This window comes from Cavia porcellus, unplaced genomic scaffold, assembly GCF_034190915.1.
Source record: "Cavia porcellus strain 051 isolate PalLab524CR breed Dunkin Hartley unplaced genomic scaffold, mCavPor4.1 scaffold_8, whole genome shotgun sequence".
In the NCBI taxonomy this organism is placed as follows: domain Eukaryota; kingdom Metazoa; phylum Chordata; class Mammalia; order Rodentia; family Caviidae; genus Cavia; species Cavia porcellus.
Window position 1 is genome coordinate 16,728,743 of NW_026947491.1, and position 27,042 is coordinate 16,755,784.

At 36.6% G+C, this 27,042-nt stretch overlaps 1 protein-coding gene across 2 annotated transcripts; it reads left to right on the top strand.

The window, feature by feature from the left end:
- The first annotated feature begins 5,186 nt into the window (after positions 1-5,186).
- On the top strand, positions 5,187-27,042 carry LOC100722517 (zinc finger protein 709-like). Of its 2 annotated transcripts, none has more exons than XM_005001530.4 (4): positions 5,187-5,330; positions 21,646-21,772; positions 21,972-22,032; positions 23,531-27,042. In XM_005001530.4, the coding sequence occupies exons 1-4, from the start codon at positions 5,328-5,330 to the stop codon at positions 26,001-26,003; spliced, it is 2,664 nt and encodes an 887-aa protein (XP_005001587.4). In that variant the 5' UTR covers positions 5,187-5,327; the 3' UTR covers positions 26,004-27,042. The 2 variants fall into 2 exon arrangements, with proteins under 2 accessions (XP_005001587.4, XP_063110519.1); XM_063254449.1 differs by lacking the exon at positions 5,187-5,330 and adding an exon at positions 5,339-18,022.

Here is a 27,042-nt window from a genome sequence, read left to right on the forward strand (position 1 = left end):
TCCCAGTGGCGTTTAGAGTCTGTCACTCTCACTATATGCTCAGGGTACAGGGACTTGAGAGACTGATAGGTCACTGATTGTTGACATGTGGCTTTGAGTCTCATTTCTCAGGGTTTTCTTGAGTGTCAGCCTCACATATTGTGGGGTGATCTTGCTTACTAACCTCATGTGTGGTTTGTATGTTTCCAGGAGCAGTGTGGGCCACAGTGACTGACACTGTGGATTGCACAGATCATGTCTCCTCAAGGAGACCATGGGGTGCTCACTTTACAGGTGCACAAATTCCAATAGGTGTGGTGCATCAAAGCCTCCATCTGGCTTTCAAAGCAAGCCTTGGACATCTGCAGGTGCAGGCAGGAACCACTGCTGAAAAGATGAAAGTGGAGAGACTCTCAATGGAACAAGTGCGAGCACAAATGCATGGTGAGAGCCATCTCAGCAAGGTGCTGAGCACAATGCCTTGTAGACCTGTGTTGCCTCATTTGTCACAAGACCCCTGGCCTGCAGAGCCATCAGCATGAAAAGCTGATGTGGGAGAGCTGCAGGCTTCAGCTTACACCTGCATGTATTGGGTCCTGACCTAGTTCCCCGATCTCCCAAAAGAGTGTACGGCGGAGGTTTAAATAAAAAGAGATAAATGGTATGAATTTAGGGTTCCAGGAAGGTCAAAACCTTTTGGTTGAGCTTGAGACTCCGAGGGCTAAGACAAAGACTTCTCTGGATCAGCCCACTTTTATTAGGGCCAAGAACAAAAGGTGGGGAAACTGAGCTAAGCACAGGAAATGAGCAAGACCTTGGGAGTCACTTCAAAGACTTCTCCAAGTAGTGAATTATGCTAATTTAGGGGAACCATCTTATCTCCAAGATTACATTTATGGTAGGATTGAGACTGCAGGAGTGATTTCTGAAGTTGTAGTCTCTATCTTGTTAATTGGGGTTGGAGCCAAGTGTATTCAGCTGTGGCCTTATCTTGCCCTTTGAGCTATCTCTGGCCTCACAGGCCACTACAGGCTTCAGCCAAGACCAGTGATTCATAGAGGTTCACTTACTATGAATCAGCTCCTGTCACCAGGCAAGGGACCGAAGCCTAGGACAGACTCACAGATAAACATAGAAAGCCAATTAGTAAAATTTAAATCCTGCTCAGAGCCACTTCATAGTAGTCTCCAACATGCATGAACTCTTGTAACAACTACAATAGTCAAAACATGTGGAAGGGGTTACTCATCAAGTGGTGAAACAAAGTCACAGTGACATGAAATCAAAGAGACTTACTGTGGATCATTAAGGATACATACTGCTCTAGCTAGGTATTGGTGGTGTGTGGTACTTGTTACTCCTTTCTATCAGCCTGTAGATTGGGAATGTCCACCTTACGCCAGGCCCTCATTCTAATTTGGGAAGTAGCTAACATGGCTAATTTTATAAGTGCAACCTGGGGAGAGTCATACCTAAATCTCAACCATAATTTATTTAGATGTTATTTACATCAGAATTTTAAATTGATACTAGAATGATTTCAATCTTTGGGACCACTTTGAGGGAGTAAATGGTAAGAGATAAAAGCAGGATACAGGGAAGGATGGAAAGCCATGATTTGAGAGCATGGAGCCCTTCATGTTTCCGTATTGGAGCTCATGCGCCCACTGGAGGATGTCTTTACCACCTGGCATCTTTTTTGGGAAATTTCCCTAAGGTGACTGAAGTGCCTGGATGAGACCCGGGCTTTTGAGACCTGAGCTGATCTCTTGTTTTGCCTCCCTGCAATGGAAGGACACAGTGTGCATCTCTTCGGCCACCTGAGGTGCAGAAACTAGACAAGGGTTGGAAGCACATAGCTGCCTCCTGCTGGACCCCAACTCTGTCACTGCCTTTTGGAACTCTCAGTGTTCAGAAGTATAGGAAAAACCTATATTTGAAGTAAGTTTCTCCTGGTGGGGGATTTGTTACAGCCCTGCGGCCATAGATATGCCCAACTCCTGAGTTTGCACATTGTTATCATCACTCTGATGCCTCAGCACACCAAGGCTTTAGTAATCCAGGAATTGCTTCCAACTTAAACTTTAGATCGCATGGCACAGGATGACCTCAGACCTAGGTGGTGAGTCTTGATTCTATTTTATTATGCCATTTTATTGCCTTGTAACTTTATCTCATTGATGTGCTTAAGAAAATGTATTAATTTACAATTAATCCCATTTTTGATAATGGTTGTACAGTTTATTGTGAAGAAAAAACATTTTTTACATGTCTACCTTGGCAAGATGATGAACACTTTTCTTTGTAATAACCAGTAAATATTCTGTTACATTTATTTGCATAAATACATACTGAAATAGTGACTTTTCCATTTTTGTATGAATTTTCTTGATGGGTAAACGTGACTTGTATCCATCTCATAGTAACTTGAACATTTTGCGAAATTAGTTTTATTTGGAGTGTCAAATCATCCTCATCTAAAAATGAATCTTCCAGTTTAATTCAAAATATGAGGAGTTGTCTCATGTAGAACTATGTTTTTTGTATGAGGGAATTAAATCCTCCCCATCCCTTTCCACGGATTGTGAGAACATAGCTCTCTTCTTTCCTTGGCCACCTAAGGAGACCTGGTCCTCAGGCTCGGCTCCAGCACCATTTGGAACCAGTGCTCAGGGGAGGAGAGAAGGAGGGCAGCATCCAGGGCCCCGTGGTATGCTCTTTCTGTTCATGCTAGCTGAGCAGAACTGAGACATTTCCACCAGGGAACATAAAAATTAGGTTTATTGCATTTATTTCTATTGTGCATAGTCCCCCTTTCTCACACACACATAGACACACACCTGTGTCAATGTGCATATTCATTTCACTTAAGAAAAATATATTTAAATTCTAACACACATTGTTTCACAACATTCATTTTCTTTGCCAGAGCTCTCTATTGTGTTTCATCACTTATGTAATTGTTGATCACATCTGTACATGATTGTCCATATAATATAATATGACTTCTGAAAACTAAATAGTGTGGTCCCACTACCCCATAAGAGTTTCCTGAGAATCAGGAACACACTGACCAGAAGGAAATGATTCACACTCCTAATCCCTTCACATTCATGGTTTCTGAAGGCAGAGGTAGATGATGTCCTCACACAGAAATCACTGCCTCTAGGAAGTGACCATGAGCCTCATGGTTTAGCTCACCTTGTGAAGCTGCAATGTGAAAGTCATATCACGGTTTTGTACACTTCCATTTAATAATAGATAAGATGCAAGTTAAGAAAGATTCAGAAACATGAACAAATCAGAATCACAGTGAACAGATCCGTTTAGGATCATTTGATCCCTTTAAGATCATTTTGTCCCATTTGGTTCCAGGCATTTATGCCCCTACCCTGACAGCCACTATGTGTGAAATTCACCATTTTTTCAATCGTTTTTCTGTTTTTATTGTTGGATAAATCCTCTTATTTAGCCCACTCTTTGCCTGTCTTGAATTGTTAAAATTTCAATATTTCTATACCATGTTAATGAAATTATTCTTTTGGGTATTTTGGGATTTTTGGGGGTTTTTTTTGTTGTATTTGAATCACACTTTAGCATAGTTCTGTTGTCATTTATCACCTCCTCTGTGCAAATCATAATAAATCATGAAATTTTATGGGACCTGTTACACTTCTGTTGCCCTTCTACATGTTTATGGCCTGGTTTAAAGTATGTGTGCTAAAGGTCAGAATTATTTCTGTAGCAACAGTGTCAAAGGGCTGTGTCTGTATTCAGTGTTCTGTAATCGTTAACAAAGAAAGTAAATGCTTCCGACCTGCAGCATGTTGTTTGCATGGTAGATTATTGAATCATCCTAAGGAACTTCTGAGGTGCATTCTGACTGCCCCTGGTTCTCCTGATTAAAGATGAACTTAGAAAAATGTAATATCTCAAGTTCATATAGCTGGGAATAGATTGAAATGCATGTGTGTTTTCAGGGAAGGGATTCAGTGTTTGTATTCTTTTTTTTTTTTTTTTTTTTTTGTCTTTTTCGTTTTTATCGGTACCAGGGATCGAACTCACGACTGCTTGCTTGCAAGGCAGGCGCTTACACCGCTGAGCTAAATCCCCAGCCCCAGTGTTTGTATTCTTGACTGTCTACTCCATCCGCGAAATTAAACTTTCTAATATATTATCCCTCCGCTAAGGATATGTGTACACTCAAACTCTATCTGCGGCAATATTCCCACTCCCAATACAGCTGCTCTCTCAGACACAGTGAATGGGAATAATTGTTTTCATGTTCTAATCAAGATAATCATTCATCAGGATGTCGCATTTAGAGTAATTAAGAAGGACTAGAAATACAATCTGCAGCACTGAGGCTGAAAAGTGTAAGAGCATAGCACAAAAATCTAGTGAAATAGTTTTACTGCGTGGTATACTGTGAATGTCAGGTGACCATGTGTGGAATAGGAAGCACAAGTGAGTCTTGTTTAGTTTAACAAGATACCCATCCCAGTCATATGACCCCGTATTTCATATTACCAACATTATTCCATTCAGAAGAGGAAAATACTCCCATATCTCAACTCTGTCTCATTAAATATTCTGTCCCCAAAATATAAACTCCAAAGGGCACACTGAATTTCACATTGGGCTACTGATTTGAAACCTCTGACATGAGCCAGGAAGCAACCCACAGTGCGTGGATGTCTACACTTACCCTTTACTCTCTACGACCACGACACAGAAACCTTGGTTCCAGTCAGGCTTCATTTATTGCCTTATTGTTGGTATCTTATCAGGATTCATGTTTTGCTATGTATTATTTCTATTTACTTAAATATTTTTCTCTATATCACATGCAAAAAGCAACATTTATAAGATCAATGAACCAGCTGAAAAATCAAGGGCGTCCTGTGAATAAGGCTTCCTGGCTCAGGCCAGTAATCTCCACACTAGGGACGCTGAGGCAGGAGAATTGCTGCGAGTCCGCCTGGTATAAAATGTGAGCTCCAGGTCATCCTGAGTTGCAAGGCGAAACCCTATCTCAAAAAGAGCAAATAAATAAATAAATGAATAAATAAATAATTATTTGAGCGCCACTCCTGGAAAAGATTGTTTTTAACACTCTCAACAGAGCTGTCAGGCAACAGAGCAGGAGCCAATCAGCGATGAAAGCGGGCTGTCTGAACTACCCAATCAAGTGGGTAGAGGGGGAGGGCACTTCCGGTGTCATGGCGCTGCGCTGAACCCTCTGAGTGCGTGGTTAAGAGGACGCTGCTGAGCAAACTTCTTTTTTCTCTAACTTCTCCAGGCTGCGCGCTGCATTGGAAGGATCCTGGGAGACCCTCAAGCACGCAATGGTGAAGTTACTTGACGGGAGGTCGGGATGGCTGGGAATGGGGGCGTTCCGGACGGAAGTGGTCAGAAACAGCTGTGGCGATCTCTGTACCCGCCTCCTGCTCAGCTGCAAACGCCAGGGTCTCCTGGTCTTCGGCGCGGTGTCACCCTCTGAAACGTTTCCCCTTTGCCCAGGCAGGGACAGTGCTCGGTCCGCAGCATGCAGACACCATGCTGTGACACCACTGCCCCACGGACCCTTCCTGTGCGGCACAGGCAGGGTGATTCTCCCCGGGTCTGCGGGGAGCAGCAGCTTTGAATCCTGAGATCCTTCTCAGTGATGGAAAAGTCATCGCTTTAATTTCTCACATGAGATTTTTACTCTCAACCATGTTAAACATAAACAGGACTCGTGGTCTCACAACATTGAGGAATGAGGTCGCGAATCCGAAGAAAGGAGTTAGGAGGGATTTTATTGGAAATAATAAGACTAGCTCCATGATTTCCAGAAGTGCCCCGACTGAGCGGCCCTGTGGCCGGCCTCTCCAGAGTTAATTATAGATAAGCAGAGCCCTTTACTGTGCTCAGTTGGTTAGTGACCACCTATCACCGAGGGCTCTGGATTTAAAACAATCTTTTGAACTCTAATCCATTTCCTCAACATGAAGTTGTTAAAACGAAACTGGCATTTTAGAAAAACACGAATATTTAAGTTAGTTTCCTTAAAATTTAGAATGCTGAGAACTATTCAGGGATGTTAATAGGGTTGCAGAAATCAGTAACTACGACCATAAACTTCTGCAGACATCAAATTGTTAGTGTGATAGTAAAAAGGTTGTATGTTTTCTTGTTCTGAGATTGAATCAAAAGTCACCAGCCTAAAGAAGCAAGAATTTAGTAGCAGATAAATACTTCTTCTGTGGCTACTGATTAGCCCGCGTAATCATTTTTGAGGCAAAGTTAGAAATTAGGGAACCGGTATTGTTTTAGGTTTAAAAACAGGGTGGACACCTTGAGTGATGAAGAACGGAAAGGGGTTTTTCTTGGATACAAAAGATTTCAAGGTGTTTGTTCTTTTTCATTGTACAGGAACTGAAGTGAGAAAATTTCCCCTGAGCTAAATCCTCGCCCTGGGATTGTTTTGTTTTTTAATTTTTCTTTTTTTTGTCTTTTTCGTTTTTATCGGTACCAGGGATCGAACTCACGATTACACACTTGCAAGGAGGGCGCTTATGCCGCTGAGCCCATTGTTTTTTAATTTTTAAAAACAGATATCTCTGTATTACCCAGACTTTGGAGAAATTTTAATAGTTCCCACCTCTGACTATTGGGATCTCAGATTTGTGCTGCCTTAAAGAAAACATCACTGATGCATGGTGGTGCATACCTTTAATATCAACCATTCGGTAAATTTAGGAGTACTAAATTACCAAGCCCAGCCTGGTTATCTGACCAAGATCCTTTTTCAATATGAAATAAATACTTTGGGGTGTACTTCCACTCAAAACTAACGTCTAATGTGCATGAACTCTTGAGTTAAGTTTCTAGTAATGAGAAAATGAAAAATTATTTAGTGTAAAATTTATTTTTAATTTTGAAATTTACACATTTTTCACAGTAGTCATACATGGTACATTACTTCCTCATGGTGGTAGACAGAGCAGTACTGAGTCACTGCACTGTAGGAAAGAGAACACAAGCTGTAAACAAACAGTGGTTTACAGTGTACTGTATTCAGTAACATAAATGAGGTTTATAGTGTTGTTTTGTGAATTTGGCTTTGTACTACCTAAATTTGCCCAAATATAGATCTAGGTATGTGTGTTGAGCAGGTTTAAAGATTCCAAGATTTACCTATGATGTTTGCTTATGACTTTCAGTACATTTTCTGTTCAGTTCTGACCTTTGAGTTGATGAAGATATTTTCACTTTCACATTTGAGTAGCATCTGTAGACTCATTCCCTCAACTCTTCATAGACCATGACACTCACCAGATTCTGTTTTTGAATGCTGTATTAGTTTTTCCTGAGCAGCTGAATTCTGAGAACAGCATAATACTGTTTGGAAAAAGGAAAAATACTCTTGGGTTTTTGGTTTTGTTTTGTTTTGATTTTTAAAATTAGTATTATAAACATTTGCCTGACTGGTTATATTTTTTGGATTACATCATCAGGATAAAGGGGTAGGATGGAAATTTCCAATGAAAAGACACGGTTGAGTAGTTAGAAACAAGACACTAATCATATGCAATGTGGAAGGGAAAACATTTCCATTTCTAGTTTTAATTTATGCTGATTTGGGGAAGTCTTCCTTCCTTTACATTGTCATCTATCTTTCTACTCTGGACTTACTGTTCCTGCTAGCACTTTAAGTTTCAAGCCTATATCCATATTCTATTATTAAACACTTAGAAGATAATGCGATTCCTATGTGTTGTGTAGTAGATTCTTTTTACTTCATAATGACCTTGTGAGCTCCAATTGTATTTCACATAGTGGTTCTTGGTGAAACATCTGATAGAGAAATTTAATGTATTGTTATTTTACATAGCTAACATGGGACAAAAGGTACACTTGTATCTTCAGATAAAGAACTGAATTCCTGTAGTGTGCTGTGTACTCCACTGGGACATTTTAGTTCATTAATTTTCCATATGTCCAATCTGTTTCATTATTTCTATTGTGCAGGGAGCTCAGTTATCATGAACTCACCAAGAGTGGTGTTCCCTACAACCGCATCTTCTTGGGCTGGCTTAGGAAGTTCTGGGAAATAAAGGAAGAAAAGTAAGAAAAGTCAAGAGTAAAAGATGAGAAAGTACAATATGAAGACCAAGTATTTTTGAATATATTCAGATACAATTTGTATAATATTACACTGTGTCAACATTTTCAGGGATTTTGTTTTTGGATATGGTGCTATGTGAGCATCTATATAATCTTGCAAGGTAATATTTATGAAGTCATTTAAAATATTTTTTTAAAGAGAATAAAACCAAGCAAAATAAAACAGAATAAAGCCAATCAAAACAAAGCAGTGTAAGTGACACAGGACTTCAAAGCAATATGAAATCAGCAATGGTTTCTATAATGTCTCTTGTCTTCAAAATAGCTGCAGATACGTTCAGACAGTAAAATCAAACAAAACAACAGAATAGAACCACTAAAAACAAAATAATGAATGCAGTAAAGGATTTCAAAACAAGTCAATAGCAAATCCAAAATGGCTACCATAATATACCTTGTTATCTTTAAATTAGCTTCCCATGCCATTAGATATATAACAAAATAAAAAATGACAGAATAAAACTGAACCCAACAAAACAATGAAAATGATGCACAACTTCTAAACAAGATAACAGCAAATTAACAGTAACTATCACCTTCAGAAGTAAATCCTTCATGGATGGCCAGATGTCTGGCTGTATAGAATTTGTTCTGGCTGTGTGAAGAATACTGCCTGAGAAACACAGGTTTTTGTGGAGACCTCGTAAGGTTGTCGAGTGTGCTGGGCACAGCTTGAACTCTGATGAGTTGCCAGATTTGGGATGGATGTGGGATGAAGTATGGACAATGTAAATTGTTACACATAAAGAGAGATAAATATACTTCTTCCAACAAATGTGTACTGTAGTTTTTTCTATGCCTAGAGCAAGGTTTAGCTCTGGAAACAGGAACTATGTCTCTCATCCTTTCCCTGAATTCTGACACTATCTCAGTTTATAGTCTGTATTCACACATATGCTTGTGAAGATCCAAACTGTTAGATCTTACACTAGTCTGATTTGTGTTCCAGTCTAACCTTTTACCGTACTTGGCCAAAGGGATATCCTGATAGCGTACCCTGTTGTTCCTTTTTTATTTGTGGAATGAATCACAGGGCTCAGGACAACAGTTAATTTATGTGTATTTCAGAATATGGTAGAAGGAAAGAGTGAATTTTGAGTATTTCTTTCTGGAGATCTCAAAATCTTTATGCATCTAAGTATTAACCAACCTTGAAGTTGTGCTTAAAACTTTAGGTTAGGAATTTCAAAGAAGACTTTGGTGCATACAAATTTAATTAACTCTTTGTTTTCGATTAACTCATTGTCAGTTGCCTTTTCCTTTTTCACAGATCCTGTGGGAAGATTCAGTATTTCAACCCACTGGGTAGCAATAACAAAATTGCTTCTACAATTTTACCTTTTAAACATTATGTTGTCTTTGAGTATGTCAGTTATATGCTGTGCAGTTTACCCAGTCTCTGAGCTTATTATTAACATACAAAACACAGAATTTGCTCTGAGAGATCCCACACATTTTAGAAGCTCTTGGATCAGACTATAGCCCCCCTGTAAAAACCTATATATGTTACCCTAGTTTCTGTAGCTTGAGGGCCATGAAGAAAAGTCACAATTAATACACTAGTATCCTCCTAAATTGTCACCGTATGTCCTACAACACAGCTTGAAATGAGTAACTTTAAGAAAGTGAACAAACCTCAGAATGATTGAATCTTTGCCAAGTTGCACTTTTTGAAAAAGAGAGGAAATTCTAAAATGCTAAGGATTTTTAAAAGACATGACTAGATGAGTCAATTGAAGTGTGAGGGAGTCAAGAAATAGTTTTTATTTTATTTAGTTTTTTATTAGCTAGGTTTATTGGTTAGGTATACACAATGATCACATTTATCATAGAAAAATTTTTGTCTGTACATGATATATTTTCATTTTTCCCCATTCTCTTATCCTCCCTTCAACCCCACTTACTCTTGCTGTTTAGAAAAGCTTAGTTTTCATCCTTTTTTGTTTTTTGCTTTTCCCTTCTATGCTTCCCCCTCCTCTCTACCTAATTCTTTGAACATTTTTTCCTATTTTACAATATGTGATACACATTTTGATCCTTATTTACTTCTAAAGGAAAATGCATTATTTACATATGTGTCTCCAATGTATTTTATTTAATAGTATGGTGTGAAGGTGCATCCATTTACCTAGAAATATCTCAAGACTATCTTTCTTTGTGGCTAAGTAATACTCCATTGGATAGAAAAACCACTTGTTTTTTATCTATCTATTGATGGCCATTTGGGTTGTTACGTGTATTTAGTTAGACATTTTAAACTGCTGCTACCAATATACAAGTGGATATATTACTGTGGTATGATCATGATAAATACTTTAATACTTTTGGAAATATAGCAAGAAGAGGAATAGCTAGGTCCAGTGGTAATCTCTTGTCATAGTTTTTTGAGGACTAATTACTGATTCCCTCACAGCTTTTGCCAGTGTACATGCTAACCAGCTGTGGAAAAGGGTTCCTGTCTGCCTACAGCCCCCCAGCATTTGTTATTGGTTGATTTCCTGATAATAGCCATTCTTTCTGAAATGAGAAGTAATCTCAGCTTGTTTTAATATGTATCTCTTGAATGGCCAGTGGTGTTGAACATTTTTCCTATATTCATTTTCTATTTCTACTTCTTCACCTGAGAAGTGTCTCTTCCTTTCAGATACCTACTTTTAGATGTGTCTTTCATTTATGGCATCTGATATTTTTGAGTTTTTTATATAGTCTAAATAATAGTCATTTACCTGGGTAACAGCTTGCAAACATTTTTTTCCCACACTCTGTTATGACTCTACACTACATTGATGATTTCTCTTACTGTGCAAAAGCTTTGTAATAAGATGATATCTCACTTTTTTTGAGTACAAATTCCTGTGCAGTTGGGGTTTTATTCATACAGCTTTGCCTTTCAATGTCTTCAAATGTTCTACCTGTTTTCTCCTTGGTAGGTTTAGTTTTTCTGTTTTTCTAAATAGATTTGTGAGACATTTCAGTTTTAATTTTGTGTATGGTGAAAGATATAGGTATAGTTTTAGCACATAGCATGTGGAAAACCAGTTTTCCCTGCATCATTTATTGAAGAGGAGATCTTTCTTCTAGTGAATATGTTTGCATCCTTTGCCAAAAGTCAGGTGACTGAGTATGTCTAGAGTTGTTTCTGCATCTTGTAATCTATTCCATTGATCCTTGAGTCTATTTTTTTCCAGTACCATGCTGTTTTTTCACAGTAGCTTTGTAATACATTTTTAAGTAGGGAATTGTAACGCCCCTTGCTTTTGTTTGTTTCCTAGATTTGCCTTGATATTCTAGGTTTCTTCTGGTTCCAAATAAATTTTAGTATTGTGTGCTCTAATTCTGTGACATATGCTGTTGGAATTTTGGTGGAAATTGCATTCAATCTGTGTAACAATTTTGAGAACATGGTGTTTTTCACTGTGATGGCACTTACTACCAAAGAAAAAGGGATATCTTTCATTTCCTGATATCCTTCTCAATCTCCTTCTTGAAAATACTGTAGTTTTGAATGTAGAAGTCTTTTACCCTTTTTGTTAGATTGATTCCTAGGTATTCCAGTGTTTTAACTTCATTGGTGCATTAATTTGTGGTTTCCTAATTCACGTGTTCCTAGGAATCTGCCCATTTCTTCCACATTGCCATCTTATTAGAATACAGGTTCTCCAAGTAGGTATTGATGCTATTGTGAAAGGTGTTGTTTCCCTAATTTCTCTATGACTAAGTTTGTTATTTGTGTACAGAAAGGCTGTTTAATTTTGAGCATTCACTTTGTAACTAGCTGTGCTGCTAAATTTGGTGATTGAATAGAGAAGTCTTATGGTGCAGTTCTTGGAGTTTTTGTAAAGTATCATGTCATTTTCAGATCATGATAATATGATTTCTTCCTTTTCTATCCTTATTTTGTTTCTTTCTCTTATCTAATTGCTTTGTATAATGTTTCTAGAACTGTACTGAACAAGAGTTGTGACAGTGGGCTTCCTTGACTTGTTCCTGATTTTAGAATGAAAACTTAGTTTTTATCCATTTAGTATGATGTTGGCTGTTGGTTTGTCATAGTTAGTTTTTACCAGATTGAGATGAAGACTATCTTTTCTAATTTTCTGTAGGGTTTTTATGAAGAATTGGTGGTAAACTTTGTCAAATGGTTTTTCTGCATCTATTGAGATGATCATGTGATTTTGTCTATTGTTCGGTTTATATGGTGTACTACATTTATTCCTTTGTATATGTTGAACCATCCCTACGTCCGAAGGTTTATAACATTCTTGTTGATTTGGTGTATTTCGTTTACTATTTGTGTTCATTAAGAAGATTTGCTGTTAGTGGTCTTCTTTGATTGGATCCTTCTCTGATTTTCATATCAGGGTAATGCTTGCTTTCAGTGATAAATTTTGGAGTATTGTTTCCTTTTAAAGTTCATTAAAGCAATTGAGAAGCAGTGGCATTAGATCTTCTCTAAACTTCTTGTAGAATTCAGCAGTGAAATTGTCAGAATCTGTACTTTTCTTTGTTGGTAGTTTTTTTAGGGGGAGTGTACTAGGAATCGAACTCATTACCTTGTGCTTGCCAAGCAGGCACTGAGCTGTATCTTCAGCCCCCCTTGTTTTTTTTTTTTTTTCTTTTTTATCGGTACCGGGGATTGAACTCACGACTGTCTGCTTGCAAGGCAGGTGCTTATGCTGCTGAGCTAAATCCCCAGCCCCTAGCCCCCCCTTGTTGATAATTTGTTAATTATATATTTTATTTCATTTACTGATATTGGGTTATTTATAATTTTTATATCTTGATTTAGCTTTAGTAATTCATATGCTTGTATGAATCTTCTCTTTTCTCTGGCATTTTCAGTCTTACAGGTTCTCAAAGTAGAAGTGTCAACTTGAGAAGTTTAGAAGTTTAAGTGACTCTGCAGGGGATCTGGGTCCTCAGTTTGTAAAAATCTTCATTCTGTGGGAGAGTAGTGCTACACCCTCCTGAGGGTGGGTAACCTGAATACAGTGTAAGGGAGGAAAAGAGGCTTGCTTTTCCCCCACTTTTGCTCTTGTTGTTTTTACCATCTTTTGCCACCTTGAATGGTTGCACCTCAGCCATACCACCTGTGGAGCCGACTGATTAAGTACTGAAATCTCCACAGACTATGAGTTAAGTAAACCTTTCCTTCCTTAACTTTGGGTGTCAGATATTTGGTCCTAGCAACGAGAGAAAAGTGACCAAGACAGTAGGTATTGATGATCTTCTGAGTTTTCACAGAATCTGTTGGAATTTCACCCATTTCATTCCTAAATGTATGGATTTGAGTCTTTTCTCATATTTTTTGGTAAGGTTGGGTAAGGGTTTGTTCTTCAGTCAAGGAACCAAGTGTTTATTCATTGATTCTTTGTATTTTCTTTGTTTCTGTTGCATTAATTTGTGCTGATCTTTACAATATCCTCTCTTGTGTGAGGTTTGAACTTTACCTGCTCTTCTTTTTCTAGACGTTTGAGATTAAACACTATTAGGCTATTTATTTGAGCTTTTTTTTCTTCCCCATATCGGGGAATTTACCACTGTATTCTTCCCTCAAAAGACAGATTTCATCGTCTTCTTTAAGTCCCAGCATGTTATACCAGGATTATTATTTAATTGTAGAAAAATTTTAATTCCTTGTTTTATTCCACATGTGATCTAATGTTTTTTCAGGAGGGTTATATTTCGTTTTCATTCATTTTTGATATTTTTGTGGTTTCTTTGCCATTGATTTTCAGTTTCATTTCACTATGTTATGATAATATGTATGAGGATAACTTAATTCTTTTACATTTACTTAAGCTTGTTCTGTGAGCTAGTTGTCTGTTTTGGAGTATGTCCATGTGCAGCTGAGAAGAATGTATATTCTGATCTTGTGGTGTGGAACATTGCATGCATCTACTAAGTCCATTTGTTCAAAAGTTTGAGAGGTCTTTCATTGTTGTTTTTTTTTTTTTGTCTAGTTCATTTGTTTATAACAGTGATATAACGATGTGTCCCCTGTCACAATTTTTTGTTTTGTCTTTTTGAGACAGGATCTCACTATGCAGTTAAAGCTGGCCTTGAGCTCACCAAGTAGCCAGGCTTATTTTGAATTTACAACAATCCTCGTGCCTTAGCCTCCTGAGTACTGGAATTACAGGCATGTGTTCCCATACCTGGTAAATGGTATTATTGATTATTAGATTGTTTATGTCTCTTAATGTATGTGTTACATAGTCATGTGCACCGGTACTTGGAACATATATATGTATCATTGTTATCTCTTCATCTTTAGTTGTTTCATTTACAAGGATGTAGTATCCTTTGTCTGTTTTAATCCTTCTTAGGTTGAAACCCATTTTGTCTACAAATAGAATAGCTACCCCTCTTTTCGTGGGTTCCTGTTTTATGGAATATTGACTTTGAGTCTGTGAATTTCTTTTTGAATTTAGACGTTTCTTACATGCAGCATGTTATTGGATACTGCTTTTTAATACATTCTGTTAGTCTGTTTCTTTTGATTGGTAAATTGAGATAATTGAAAGTTATCACCATTAATTATCACCACAGTGATAATTTTTATCACCATTAAGATTGATGGTGATAACTGATGTACATTGACTTATCCTTGCCATGTTATTTTCCTGTTGCTGGCTCCCATTTTTTCTCCTTTGTTTAACTGTTTGCATTGCCTGGTGGATTCATTTTGTTGGAATTCATGGAGTTGTAATCCTTGTTATCTGTTTCAAATGTCCTTTAGAACATTTTGGAGTGCAGGATGGTTGTTTATGAATTATTTTCAGGTGTTCTTTGTCACAAAAATGTTTTATTTTTCCATCAATTTTGAAATAAATTTGTGTGGTGCATCAATCTTGGGGTGAAGGCTTTTTTTTCGGGGGGGGGGTTTTAAATATTTGACTCCATGGTCTTCTTGATTTGAGGATTTGCATTTAGATTTTGGTGGACATTCCTTTGTATGTGATTTGTTTCTCATTTCTAACATTTAATGAATATTCTGTTGAATTTGTGGTATCCTGACTACTATATGCCTTGGTGTATTTTTTTTCATGATGGCTAATTATATTTCTGTATGCCTCATTTATTTGTATGTCAAAATCCTTTTCCCTGCTTGGGATGTTTTCTTCTTTGACTTCTGTGAACATATTTTTTAAAGAAATGTCATTGGTGCTATCTCCTTTTTCATCCTACCTCTTGACTTTATGGGGCTGAGAAGTTGCTGCCTACTTGTCCCACATCTGGTTCTTTGACACTGATCTAGAGCAGTTTATTAAGACCCTTAGGTAATCTCAATCTTGGTATGCCGGGAAAAAAAATGGTTCAATCATTAATAAAAATAGCATTAAACAGCCTAGAAAATGACAAACAGAGGCAAGAGTTAGTTTGCCAGCTTTAAACATATGGACTACATATATTGTTATATAACAGATTCTACAAAGAACCAGAAAATTGTATGCATTAAGTAAGCCCTTAATATATTGATTTTACCCTGTAGGGGTAAACATTTAAGAGGGGTTATGGGGGAAAATAGAATGAAATTTCAAATAAGGCTAGAGGACACTGCAAACTTTGGGAAAATAACAAGACAGGAGAGAGAGAGAGAAGGAAGAAACAAAAACAAGAAAAGAACAATAAAAAAGATCCTAAATAATTCAAAATTAGTCAGTGAAATCAAAGATGTAATTAAAAACCTACCAACACAGAAAAACTTGGCCCTGATGGATTCACTGCTGAATTTCATAAGAAATATAGAGAACAATTAATACTACTAATTCTCAAACCCTTTAGTGAAGTTGAAAGAAAAGCAATACTCCTAAATTCATTCTTGGAAGCAAGCCTCACCTGATACCAAGGCAAGAGTAAGACCTAACCAAGAAAGAGAACTACAGCCCAGTTTCCCTAATGAACATAGATAGAAAAATCCTCAATAAGATACTGGCAAACAGAATGCTGCAAATCATCAAGAACATCAAACATCATAACCAATTTGGATTCATTGCAGAAATGTAGGAATGGTTCTATATACGTTAACCAGTAAATGTAATATACTGTACACACAGAGCCAAGGACAAAATCCATATGATCATCTCAATAGATGTAGAAAAAGCTTTTCATAAAGATCAGCACTCATTCATCTAAAAACACTTCACAAAATTGGAATAGATGGTCTTTATCTCAATCCAGTAAAAGTCATCTGTGAGAAACCAACAGCCACTGTCATCTAAATGTACAAAAATTAAAAGTTTTCACTCCATAATCAGGAAAAAGAAAAGGATTTCCACTATCACCACTCTTATTCAGTATAGTCCTGGAAACTTTAGCCAGAGCAGCCACCCAAGAGAAAAAAAGAAAATAACAATAGAAAAGGATATCACTGATGACAAGATACTCTACATAGACCCCAAAAATTCAACCAAAAGACTTCTAGATTTAATAAATTCAATAGTGTAGCTGAATACAAAGTCAACATTCAAAAATAAATAGCTTTACTGTACAAGAATAACCAATTTACTGAGAGAGAAATTAGGAAACGACATCATTCACAGTAGCATCAAGAAAAATGAATGTCAAGGAATCAGTCTAAAAAAGGAAGTAGAATATGTCAGTGAAAACTATAGTACTCTGAGAAAGGAAGATGAAGATACCAGAAAATGGAAAGAAATCCCTTGCTCTTGGGTAGGAAGAACTAATATAGTAAAAATGACCCTATTTCCAAAACTTACGCAGGTTTTGCAGGAACTAATGCAATTCAGTTCAAAATTCCAACAACATATCTCTTAGAATTAGAGAAAACAATCCTAAAATTCATTTGCAATCAGAAAAGAGCTAGAATACAAAACTCATTTCTGGCCAACAAAGACATGGCAGGAGGCATCACAATCTGAGACTTGAAATTATACTACAAAGCTTGTGTGATTAAAAACAGCATGACACTTAAAATAAATCAGACCTGAGTATCAGTGGGACACATTAGAAGATGCAAACTCCAGTCATACTTAGCCACTTTATCTTTGACAAAAGTTCCAAACATATTCAAAGATAGCATGTTTAATATACGGTTCTAGAAAAGCTGGCTTCACAAATTTTGAAGACTAAAATTGGACCCATCTCTTTCACTGTGCTCAAAACTGGAGTCAGAGATCTGAATATTAAAAGAGAAATATTAAATCAACTGCAAGATAGAATAGGTACGAATCTTGAAGTCATTGGTGTGGGCACACACTTAATGAACAATATACCGATTGCAGAACAGTCACAAAAAACAATTGGAATGTCATTTTATTAAAAAGCTTTTGCACAGCAAGAGAGACCAATGGAGTAAAGAGAGATACCATAGTGTGAAAAAATATTTTTGTGAGCTATTCCTCAGATGAAGGATTACAGCAGAGAACATATAAAGAACTAAAAAAAGTAAAAAAAAATCAAGCTTCCGAATTAAAACCCAATCCAAAGATGTGATCTGAGATGAATACATGCTTGTCTGATGAAGAATTAAAAACAGCAAATAAATATAGAAAAATGTTCCCCATCACTGGTCATTTGAGAGATGCTCATTGAAATAATTCTGAGACACCATCTCACCCTAGAAATAATGACTGATACCATCAACTCAACCAGTAAATATGCTATCAGGGATATGAGGGAAAGGCACCCTTCTTCATTATTGGTGGGTATATAGCCTGGTGGAACCCCTGTGGAAATCATTGTGGAGACTGCTTTAAAAACTAGGACCAGAGGTCTCATTTGACCCAGCTATTTCCCTTTTGCGTGTCTTCCTGAAAGAATGAAAAGCATCAGAAGCGGCTACTCCAGACCCAGCCATGTTGGGATTTAGGCAGCTGCACAAGAAGGCAATTTGCCCTTCCTCTTGGTAAGTGCGCTTGGCCCCAGCCAGCAGACTGAGAATCAAACATCCCCCCTGGCCCCTCTCTCTCGTCAGCAACTGACGACAGTTCTGAGGATCTCTTGGGAGGATGACCATATGCAATATAGCAAATAAGGGGGATTTCCTTTTATGTTCTGTTTGAAGGCAAAGGTTTTTTTTCACTGTTATGTTTTGTAATGCTAGTTATGCTTTATTCAGTATTCTCCTTCAATTGGTTTTACAATGATCTGTTACTGGTTTGATTTGGCTAAACCTAATCAACTGGACAACTATTGTGAAGATAATGAGATATATAATACCTATTACTACTATCCCAGTATCCTGCTTTGAAGTTCTGTACCAATGTCACTACATTGTGTCAACTGCATTTGTTTTATCTTGTTCTGTTGTATTTTTACTACATTCTAAATAAAAAAAATTTAAAGAATTAAAAAGCATCATACCATAATGGTTTGTGCACTCCCATATTTATAGTAGTAGAATTTGTAATAGCCAGAACTTACAGCCCAAATGCCCATCAACTGAGAAATGGAAAATGAAGGTGTTGATTTTTTTATACAATGGAGTAGTACTCTACATAAAGGATAAAGTAGTACTCTACATAAAGGATATTGTGAAATTAAAAAAATGCTCAAATGCTCAAATTAACAGGGAAGGTAAGTTGGAAAGAATAGAAAGTAAAAGTATTTAAAAAGTGAAAAAATACCAATAGTATTGGATTGAATAAAAAATAATGTTGAGAATGTTCATTGGTCATTCTGAAAGACTTCCTTGGAAACTTCTTGCTGTAAATAAGTATCTTAAATTTGAGATTGGATCTGGGTCCTTTCCTTCTCTTTCTCTTTCTCTCTCTCTTTCTCTCTTTTTCTTTCTCTCTTTCTTCTTCCTTCCTTCCTTCCTTCCTTCCTTCCTTTCTTTCTTTTTTGTACTGGGGATCAAATGCACAACCTCATGCTTTGCCAGACAGGCGCTTATGCGGCTGACCTAAATTCCCGGCCCTTTTGGTGTGGTATTTTTTAAGTGATATTTTCCCCTAGATTCTAGATGATAGAATGTGAGAGTATCATCATTTTCTGTATATAATTTTCCATTCTCTTATTATAATAAGCCAGTTTGACACAATATAGTTCTTTCTACTGGTGTGGAAATGGTGTGACTGTATGCCACAGCTGTAGAACTTCAGAATGATGACTCAAAATGAAAGCAACATCACTTACCTTGGGTGCAACCTTCTTTGGCCATGGGGTACTAGGACTCTGCTCTGAATTTGTTAACATTTTAGTCATTTTGGGTGGAGTATGGATTTGGGGTACACTATTTTTTGTTGTTGTGGAATGGGTTAGTGCTCAGCAAAAATACATACTTGAGTTCAAAAGAAAAATTAAGAAAAGTCAAAGGTCCAACTTCTGCTGATTGTTGGTGAATTTTTGCCTCTGGGTATTACTGAGACTGTGGAGAAGAGAGTAGTTTCTCCTTGTGATGATGACTATTTTGTGAAAAATCCTCATATTAAACTTTCTGACTTCATCTTTCTCTGTCTTATCATCTGTAATTGAGATACTCTGGGCTACTGAGGCACCAAGAATTAGTATAATCCTAGGAATATATTTACCCTTCTGAGTGTGAGTTCCCTTGCGAATGGCAGTAAAACAGGCTTCTAGCTTCTCTTTTGCTTCTTTTGGAGGAAGTTTTTGTTTAAAATACAAGCAAATACTTAAGAATTTCTTTTCAAGATTTCACCATATGATTGTGATTTTCTTAGTTTAAAACTGAATGTAAAATTTTTTGGGACCCAATGCAGCTCCTGAGGTTCTTTGAGTTAAGGACTGGCGAGAGATGAGAAAAATAAAGAACAGCAGAGCTGGGGTCAGATGGAGCCCTTACTCTCCTGATGGGAGGAAAGGAATTGCTCAACCAGTGCTGCATGTTTATTTATACCCTCCAAAGAAGAGTATCAATTTCCATTCCACTGCCTAGCAACTTGTTTGCCTGGCAGGCCTGGGCCCTCTGCCTTTCCAGTGCTGGAACAACTTGTTTATATAGTTTGTTTTTGTTTCTCTGCTTTTTCTGGGCTGGACTTATTTCAGCCCCATACATGTGATCAATCTTCAGCTTCAACAGCTCAGCTCACAATAAAAATTAACATCTGAGGAAGCAAAGAAATATTTGCATTTTGCATGTTTTGCATTTATCATAAATATGTTTAAAGATCCATAGAATTAAGATGGAGGTAAGAAAATCAACTGTAATTACTTCACCTGTATTTCCCTGATTTCATGTAACTATTCATATGATGGCCACAGGATGGAATTTTGTGCACTCTTTGACTTTGGACAACTTCAGCAACAAAGGTTATTTGGTTTTCTCTCTGGAATTTTGAAAGAGTTAATTGAGGTTAATATATTATTGTTAGGATGATGAAAAGATTATGTGAGGTTCATCAGACAATTGAATGGACACAGCATTGTAAGGAAGTGTGTATTTCAGCTTCTTCATGCTCCTACTCCACTACCTCTGGACTTGTGCTACTTCAAGATTGTTTTGTTTTTTCTTGTCTTTTGTATGATTAACATTGTTACTATTAATTGATTTTTTTTGCAAGTGATATCGAATTAGAATGATAGAATAAGAAAAAAATACTGGTCTGATAAGCTTGAGACATTTTTAGCTAAATAAATGTACTTTGATATACTTAAGTGAAATAGATTGGATACACATGTAAATATCTCATAATTTCTCTGGTGTGAGAAACCATAAGTATAAATAAGGACCAAAATACACCAGCCTTATTTAATATTCAGTTAAGATTTTTTTCTATGAAGCCTGGTTGAAATTTCAGAATGCTACTTAAGTATAATCAAAGACAGAATGACTTAATTGTATGAATAGTCATATTTGAAGAGGTATAATATATGGTCTGTCAGAACCATTCATTAAATATCCGATGCTGTGTTTTGGTAATTTTCCAGAATTTGTCTCTAACCTCTGTTTACAATGAGTTCAGAAGTATAATATCTATGATCATTTCAAGCAACTATGCTACTATTTGTGTATTTCTGTAACAGTGAGTTGTAATCTAGTATCAGAATTGTTATGTGAATATATGTGTATACACATGTGCTGCAACCCATGAAGTTCTTGAGGTTCTTGGGGTGAAGGACTGGGAGAGATGAGAAAATAAAGAAGAGACAAAGCCCGGGTCAGGTGGAGTTCTTATCTTCCTGGTGGGAGGAAAGGAACTCAACCAATGTAGCATGTTTATTTATATACTCATAAGGATGATGTCAGTTTCAATCCTGCTGCCTAGAAACTCATTGCTTGGATTGTCTAGGGTCTCGATATTTTTCTGGGCTGTAGCAACTTCTCCAGGTGGCTTACCCCAGGCATTCTTTTGTTTTTGCTATGATCATGTCCCAGCCATGCTATAGCCCTGCACATGTGGTTATTTTCTAGCTTCAACAGCTCCCAACACACATCGGTTTGTGATCAAGATATGGAGTTAATGTTTGAAGGAATCTAACTGAATTCAGCTTTTATAAGAGCAATTCAGATATCCTAGGATGTGAATCTCAACCTTCTTTTAGGAAATGTGTCTATGATTTATTTAGGAGCCCGTGACTTTGGAGGATGTAGCTATAAACTTCACCATAGAGGAATGGGCTTTGTTGAATCCATCCCAAAAGAAGTTCTACAGAGATGTGATGTGGGAAACATTTGTAAATATGACTGCTGTAGGTAAGAATGATATTGTTTTTTCATGTACACTGTCAGAGAGCATTGGTTTTAGTTACTGATAGTGATTCATTAAATAGAATGTGAAAATATTTTGAAGAGTATCCTAGGGCTCTAACATTGTACTATTTATGAATGTAATGTCATCTGCCAATTTTTGTATAATGATGTATATTTTTGTATTTCTGTGGCTACAATTCAGGAAATACCTGGAGAAATCAGCAACATGAAGAAGAATACAAATATTTCCCAAGAAATCTAAGGTAATTTGCATTCATAAGGAAAAGTAATATTCTCTAAGAATTGATGTATGAGCAGAAGAAATATTACAAACAAGGAAACTAGACAAATGATGTTATGTTCACATTTATTTAATCTCATGGAAATTCTCCTGGTATGCGTACAGGTTGCTATTTTTTATAATCTGACATTGAATAAAGAGTTTTTCCAATATAGGAAACTAACTTGGTAGAGATGATGCAACAAATGACAGTATCTCATACATTAGTATAAAAACTTTAACAATAATGTCATCAAAATTTATGAATTTGGTTTTAGGGATTTGCATAGGTTTATTTGAAAATAAAGTTTGAACATTGATAGAAACTTATCTTCAAGTTATCTATCTATCTATATGAGTATGAGACCTGCATTATCTAAAAAATTGCCTCCCTGGAGACAGTATTCAAAAGGCAAATTAATGGTGGTACAATAATAGATGTTTTCCAAGCATACTCCAGAGAATTGAGTGCCTTCATGCTTTAAAATTCTTAGAAGCCACCCTTATATGATGTTGGAAGGAGTATAAAATATAAGCATTTAGATAATATATAGATGTCTCAGATGTTAAAATACAAGTTTGCATTTGATCCAGCAAACCTCCCTATGTACATTCTGAAAGGATTTATTCATATCTTAGTTGTACATGCATAGTCATGCTGAAATCAGGGTGTGCATGAGTATTCACAATACTTAGATTGTGAAAATTATTCACAGCACCACAGTTCTCCTAGCAGCCTAACTGCCTACCATGGAATGCATGGATAAATGAGCGTGTGGGAGAAACTCAACAGTGGTGCCTTCTTACAATCCCAGTGCTCTGCTTAGCTAAGCAAGCAGAATGGCAACATGAAGTTCACACTCTCCAAATTCATGATCAGGGAGACTCTCAAAACAAGACATGACAAATCTAGAAATGGAGTTTAGTGCTAAAACCCTTATTTAATTCTCAGCACTGCAAAAATGAGCTGTATATTCAGACATAGAGAAGAATATCATTATCTTTTGACAAAAAAGTCCATCTCATCATGTGAAATGAAATGTTAGACACAGAAACTGAAGTATCACTTTTATATGAGTTACCAAAGTATAAATTAGGTAGTAAAATTAAGGAGAAGTCATAGAGAACAGAAAGGCTAATTTGTTGGAGATGCAAACATGACCTGGGTAAGAAGAGAAAGAGAGAGTGATGAGGGAAAAGGTGCCAAAAATGATCAATATGATCAATGACTTAATTGAAGCTAGATCTAACATATTGCCAATATTTATCACCTTAAAATTCCCCAATGCAAACCATCATCTGGGAAATGTGTTTTGGAGGCATCCTCTAGGTCATTTAGTCAATTTTTCCTCAAAAATTTTTAGCAAGCATCAAGACAGAATTTGTCCTGGTAAATTATAGACAGACTTTTAAAAAAATCTATTTGTAGAGAGCGCTTTTTATAAATTTGCTCAAAATCTTTGTTCCTTTTTTCTTTACAGAAATGAAGAGGTAGCAAAATGGTATGAACATAAACCTTGTAATCAATATGAAAATGTATTCCTTTGGGCTTCATTTGTTAATATGGACATGCAGCAAGCTGCTTTCAACCAAGTTGAAAACTTTGCTTGTAGAGAGCCCCCAATTGGGCATTTATCACAAAATGAACCCATTTTACCTCACATTGACATGAAGCCAGATGAGTTTTTGGGATTTGATGACAAGCTCTTTGAATTTGGTGAATGTGGAAAAACCTGCAGTGATCTCCAGTCCTTTGTGAATCATGCAAGGACAAAGACTGGAAATATTCTTTATCAATATGAGCAAAATGGGAAATCCTGCTCTGAAAGTAATATAACAAGTTGCTTTGGAGATAAGACCATTGTGGGTAAGAAAAGTATGAAAGCTTTGAGGATTCACAGTGATATTCAAATTTATGAAAGTATTCACACTGGGAAGAAACTATGTATGTGCAAGCAATTTGGAAAAAGTTTTAATTCTCAAAGTTTTTGTAAAATTCATGAAAGTTTTCACATGGAGGAGAAACCCTATGTATGTAAGCAATGTGGGAAAGCATTCAACACATACAAAAACTGTCAAAGACATAGAAGAATTCACACTGCAGAGAAACCATATGTATGTAAGCAATGTGGAAAAGCATTCAGTACTCACAGTTATTGCCAAAGACATAAAAGAACCCACACTGGAGAGAAACCATATGTGTGCAAGGAATGTGGGAAGGCATTCACTGCATACCAGTACTGTCAAATACATGAAAGAAATCACAGTGGAGTGAAACCTTATATGTGTAAACAATGTGGGAAGGCATTCACTATGCAGAATACTTGTAAAATGCATGAAAGAATTCACACTGGTGAGAAACCTTTTGTGTGCAAGGAATGTGGAAAATCATTCACTAGAAAGTATTCTTATAAAATACATGAAAGAATTCACACTGGTGAGAAACCTTATGTGTGCAAGCAATGTGGAAAAGCATTCACTACCAAGGGTTCTTATAACATACATGAAAGATTTCATACTGGAGACAAACCTTATGTGTGCAAATACTGTGCGAAGGCATTCACTTCACATAGTGTGCATCAAAGACATGAAAGAATTCACAGTGGGCTGAAACCTTATATGTGTAAACAATGTGGGAAGGCATTCATTACATACAGAGATCATCAAATACATGAAAGAATTCATACTGGGGAGAAACCTTTTATGTGTAAGCAATGTGGAAAAGCATTTACTACAAAAAGTTATTTCAAAATACATGAAAAAAGTCACACAGGAGAGAAACCTTATGTGTGCAAGCAATGTGGAAAAGCATTCACTACCAAAGGTTCTTATAACATACATGAAAGATTTCATACTGGAGAGAAACCTTACGTGTGCAAGTACTGTGCAAAGGCATTCACTTCCTATAGTGTTCATCAAAGACATGAAAGAACTCACAGTGGAGAAAAACCTTATGTCTGTAAACAGTGTGGGAAGGCATTCACTGCATACAGAGACCATCAAAGACATGAAAAAATTCATAATGGGAAGAAACCTTTTATGTGCAAGCAATGTGGAAAAGCATTTACTACAAAAAGTTACTTCAAAATACATGAAAAAAGTCACACAGGTGAGAAACCTTACGTGTGCAAGGAATGTGGGAAGGCATTCACTGCATACCGGTACTGTCAAATACATGAAAGAAATCACAGTGGGGTGAAGCCTTATATGTGTAAACAATGTGGGAAGGCATTCACTATGCAGAATACTTGTAAAATGCATGAAAGAATTCACACTGGGGAGAAACCTTTTGTGTGCAAGGAATGTGGAAAATCATTCACTAGAAAGTATTCCTATAAAATACATGAAAAAAGTCACACTGGTGAGAAACCGTATGTGTGCAAACAATGTGGGAAGGCATTCATTACCAAGGGTTCTTATGACATACATGAGAGATTTCATACTGGAGAGAAACCTTATGTGTGCAAATACTGTGCGAAGGCATTCACTTCACGTAGTGTGCATCAAAGACATGAAAGAATTCACAGTGGGATGAGACCTTATATGTGTAAACAATGTGGGAAGGCATTCACTACATACAGAGACCATCAAAGACATGAAAGAATTCATACTGGGGAGAAACCTTTTATGTGTAAGCAATGTGGAAAAGCATTTACTACAAAAAGTTATTTCAAAATACATGAAAAAAGTCACACAGGAGAGAAACCTTATGTGTGCAAGCAATGTGGGAAGGCATTTCTTACTCACCAATCTTGTCAAATACATGAAAGAACTCACACTGGGGAGAAACCTTATTTGTGTGATAAATGTGGAAAAGCGTTCGCCAGAAAGAGTTCTTATAACGTACATGAAAAATGTCACTCAGGAGAGAAACCTTATATGTGCAAGCAATGTGGGAAGGCATTCACTACACACAGGTACTGTCAAATACATGAAAGAACTCATACAGGTTAGAATCTAGCATGTCAGCCATGTGGAAAAAGATTTGCTGGTCTCTCTCTCTCTCTCTCTCTCTCTCTCTCTTTCTCTCTCTCCCTCTCTGTCTCTTTCTTTCTCTGGCCCCCTCTATAAGTAAGTCTCAGTCTCTCTCTCTGTCTCTGTCTCTCTCTCTCTGTCTCTCTCTCTCTCTCTCTCTCTCTCTCTCTCTCTCTCTCTCTCTCTCTCTCTCAGTAGGGACCCTGGGTAGGAACCTGTTGTATATAAGCAATGTGGTAAAAGTACTTAATGAATAGTTTTTATCAGCTACATGAAATGAATTACACTGGTGAGAAACCCTATATACTTAAGTTTTTTTGAAAATTGCTCATATATTGGTGACGTGCAAATGAAATGAAAAATTATATGCCGTCATTTCTTCACAAATTTTGCAGAAAATACACTCCTGGACGGAGAATCCTAGAATATATTCCTTCTATGTTTTTCAGTAAATCACTTGTAAATGTCTCAACTAAGTATCTGTAGTCTTTACTATAAAAAATATTGACATGTATATTTTATTTTTTGACATAATATATTTTTGATTAAGCCATTATCTTCTAACTTAATATGTAGTATCTGATTAAACAAGGGAAATTGAAATGTATTTCTCACTTCTAAGTAGGATTATTGTTTGCATAGTTTTGATTTTGACTTGTTTTTACTATTGGAAAGTATAGGTCATTAAAAAATAAATTTTTTTAATTGATGAGATTTCCCACCAGTTTTGATTTTAATTTTTTTGGTATATATGCTTCATATTCTTTGCAAAAAGTTTTTTTTCAATTTCAAGTTACAGTATGTGTGTATATGTATGTGTATTTAGGAAAATGTGAAATGGGGTTTTTAAAAGTTGAATTGTTTTCACACTACATGGATTTGCAAATGGTTGGCTTTTCATATCATAACAGTACAGCTGAATATATCCCAGCATAATTATATCAAGTATAAAATTTCATCTAGTTTGCTTTCAAGTCACTGTCAGTATTGGAATTTACATAAAATTTTGTTTTCTTTC

Coding starts and splice junctions, on each gene's coding strand:
- LOC100722517 (XM_005001530.4), top strand. Junction 21,773..21,971: donor TGTAAATATGACTGCTGTAG/GTAAGAATGATA, acceptor GCTACAATTCAG/GAAATACCTGGAGAAATCAG. Junction 22,033..23,530: donor TATTTCCCAAGAAATCTAAG/GTAATTTGCATT, acceptor TTTTCTTTACAG/AAATGAAGAGGTAGCAAAAT.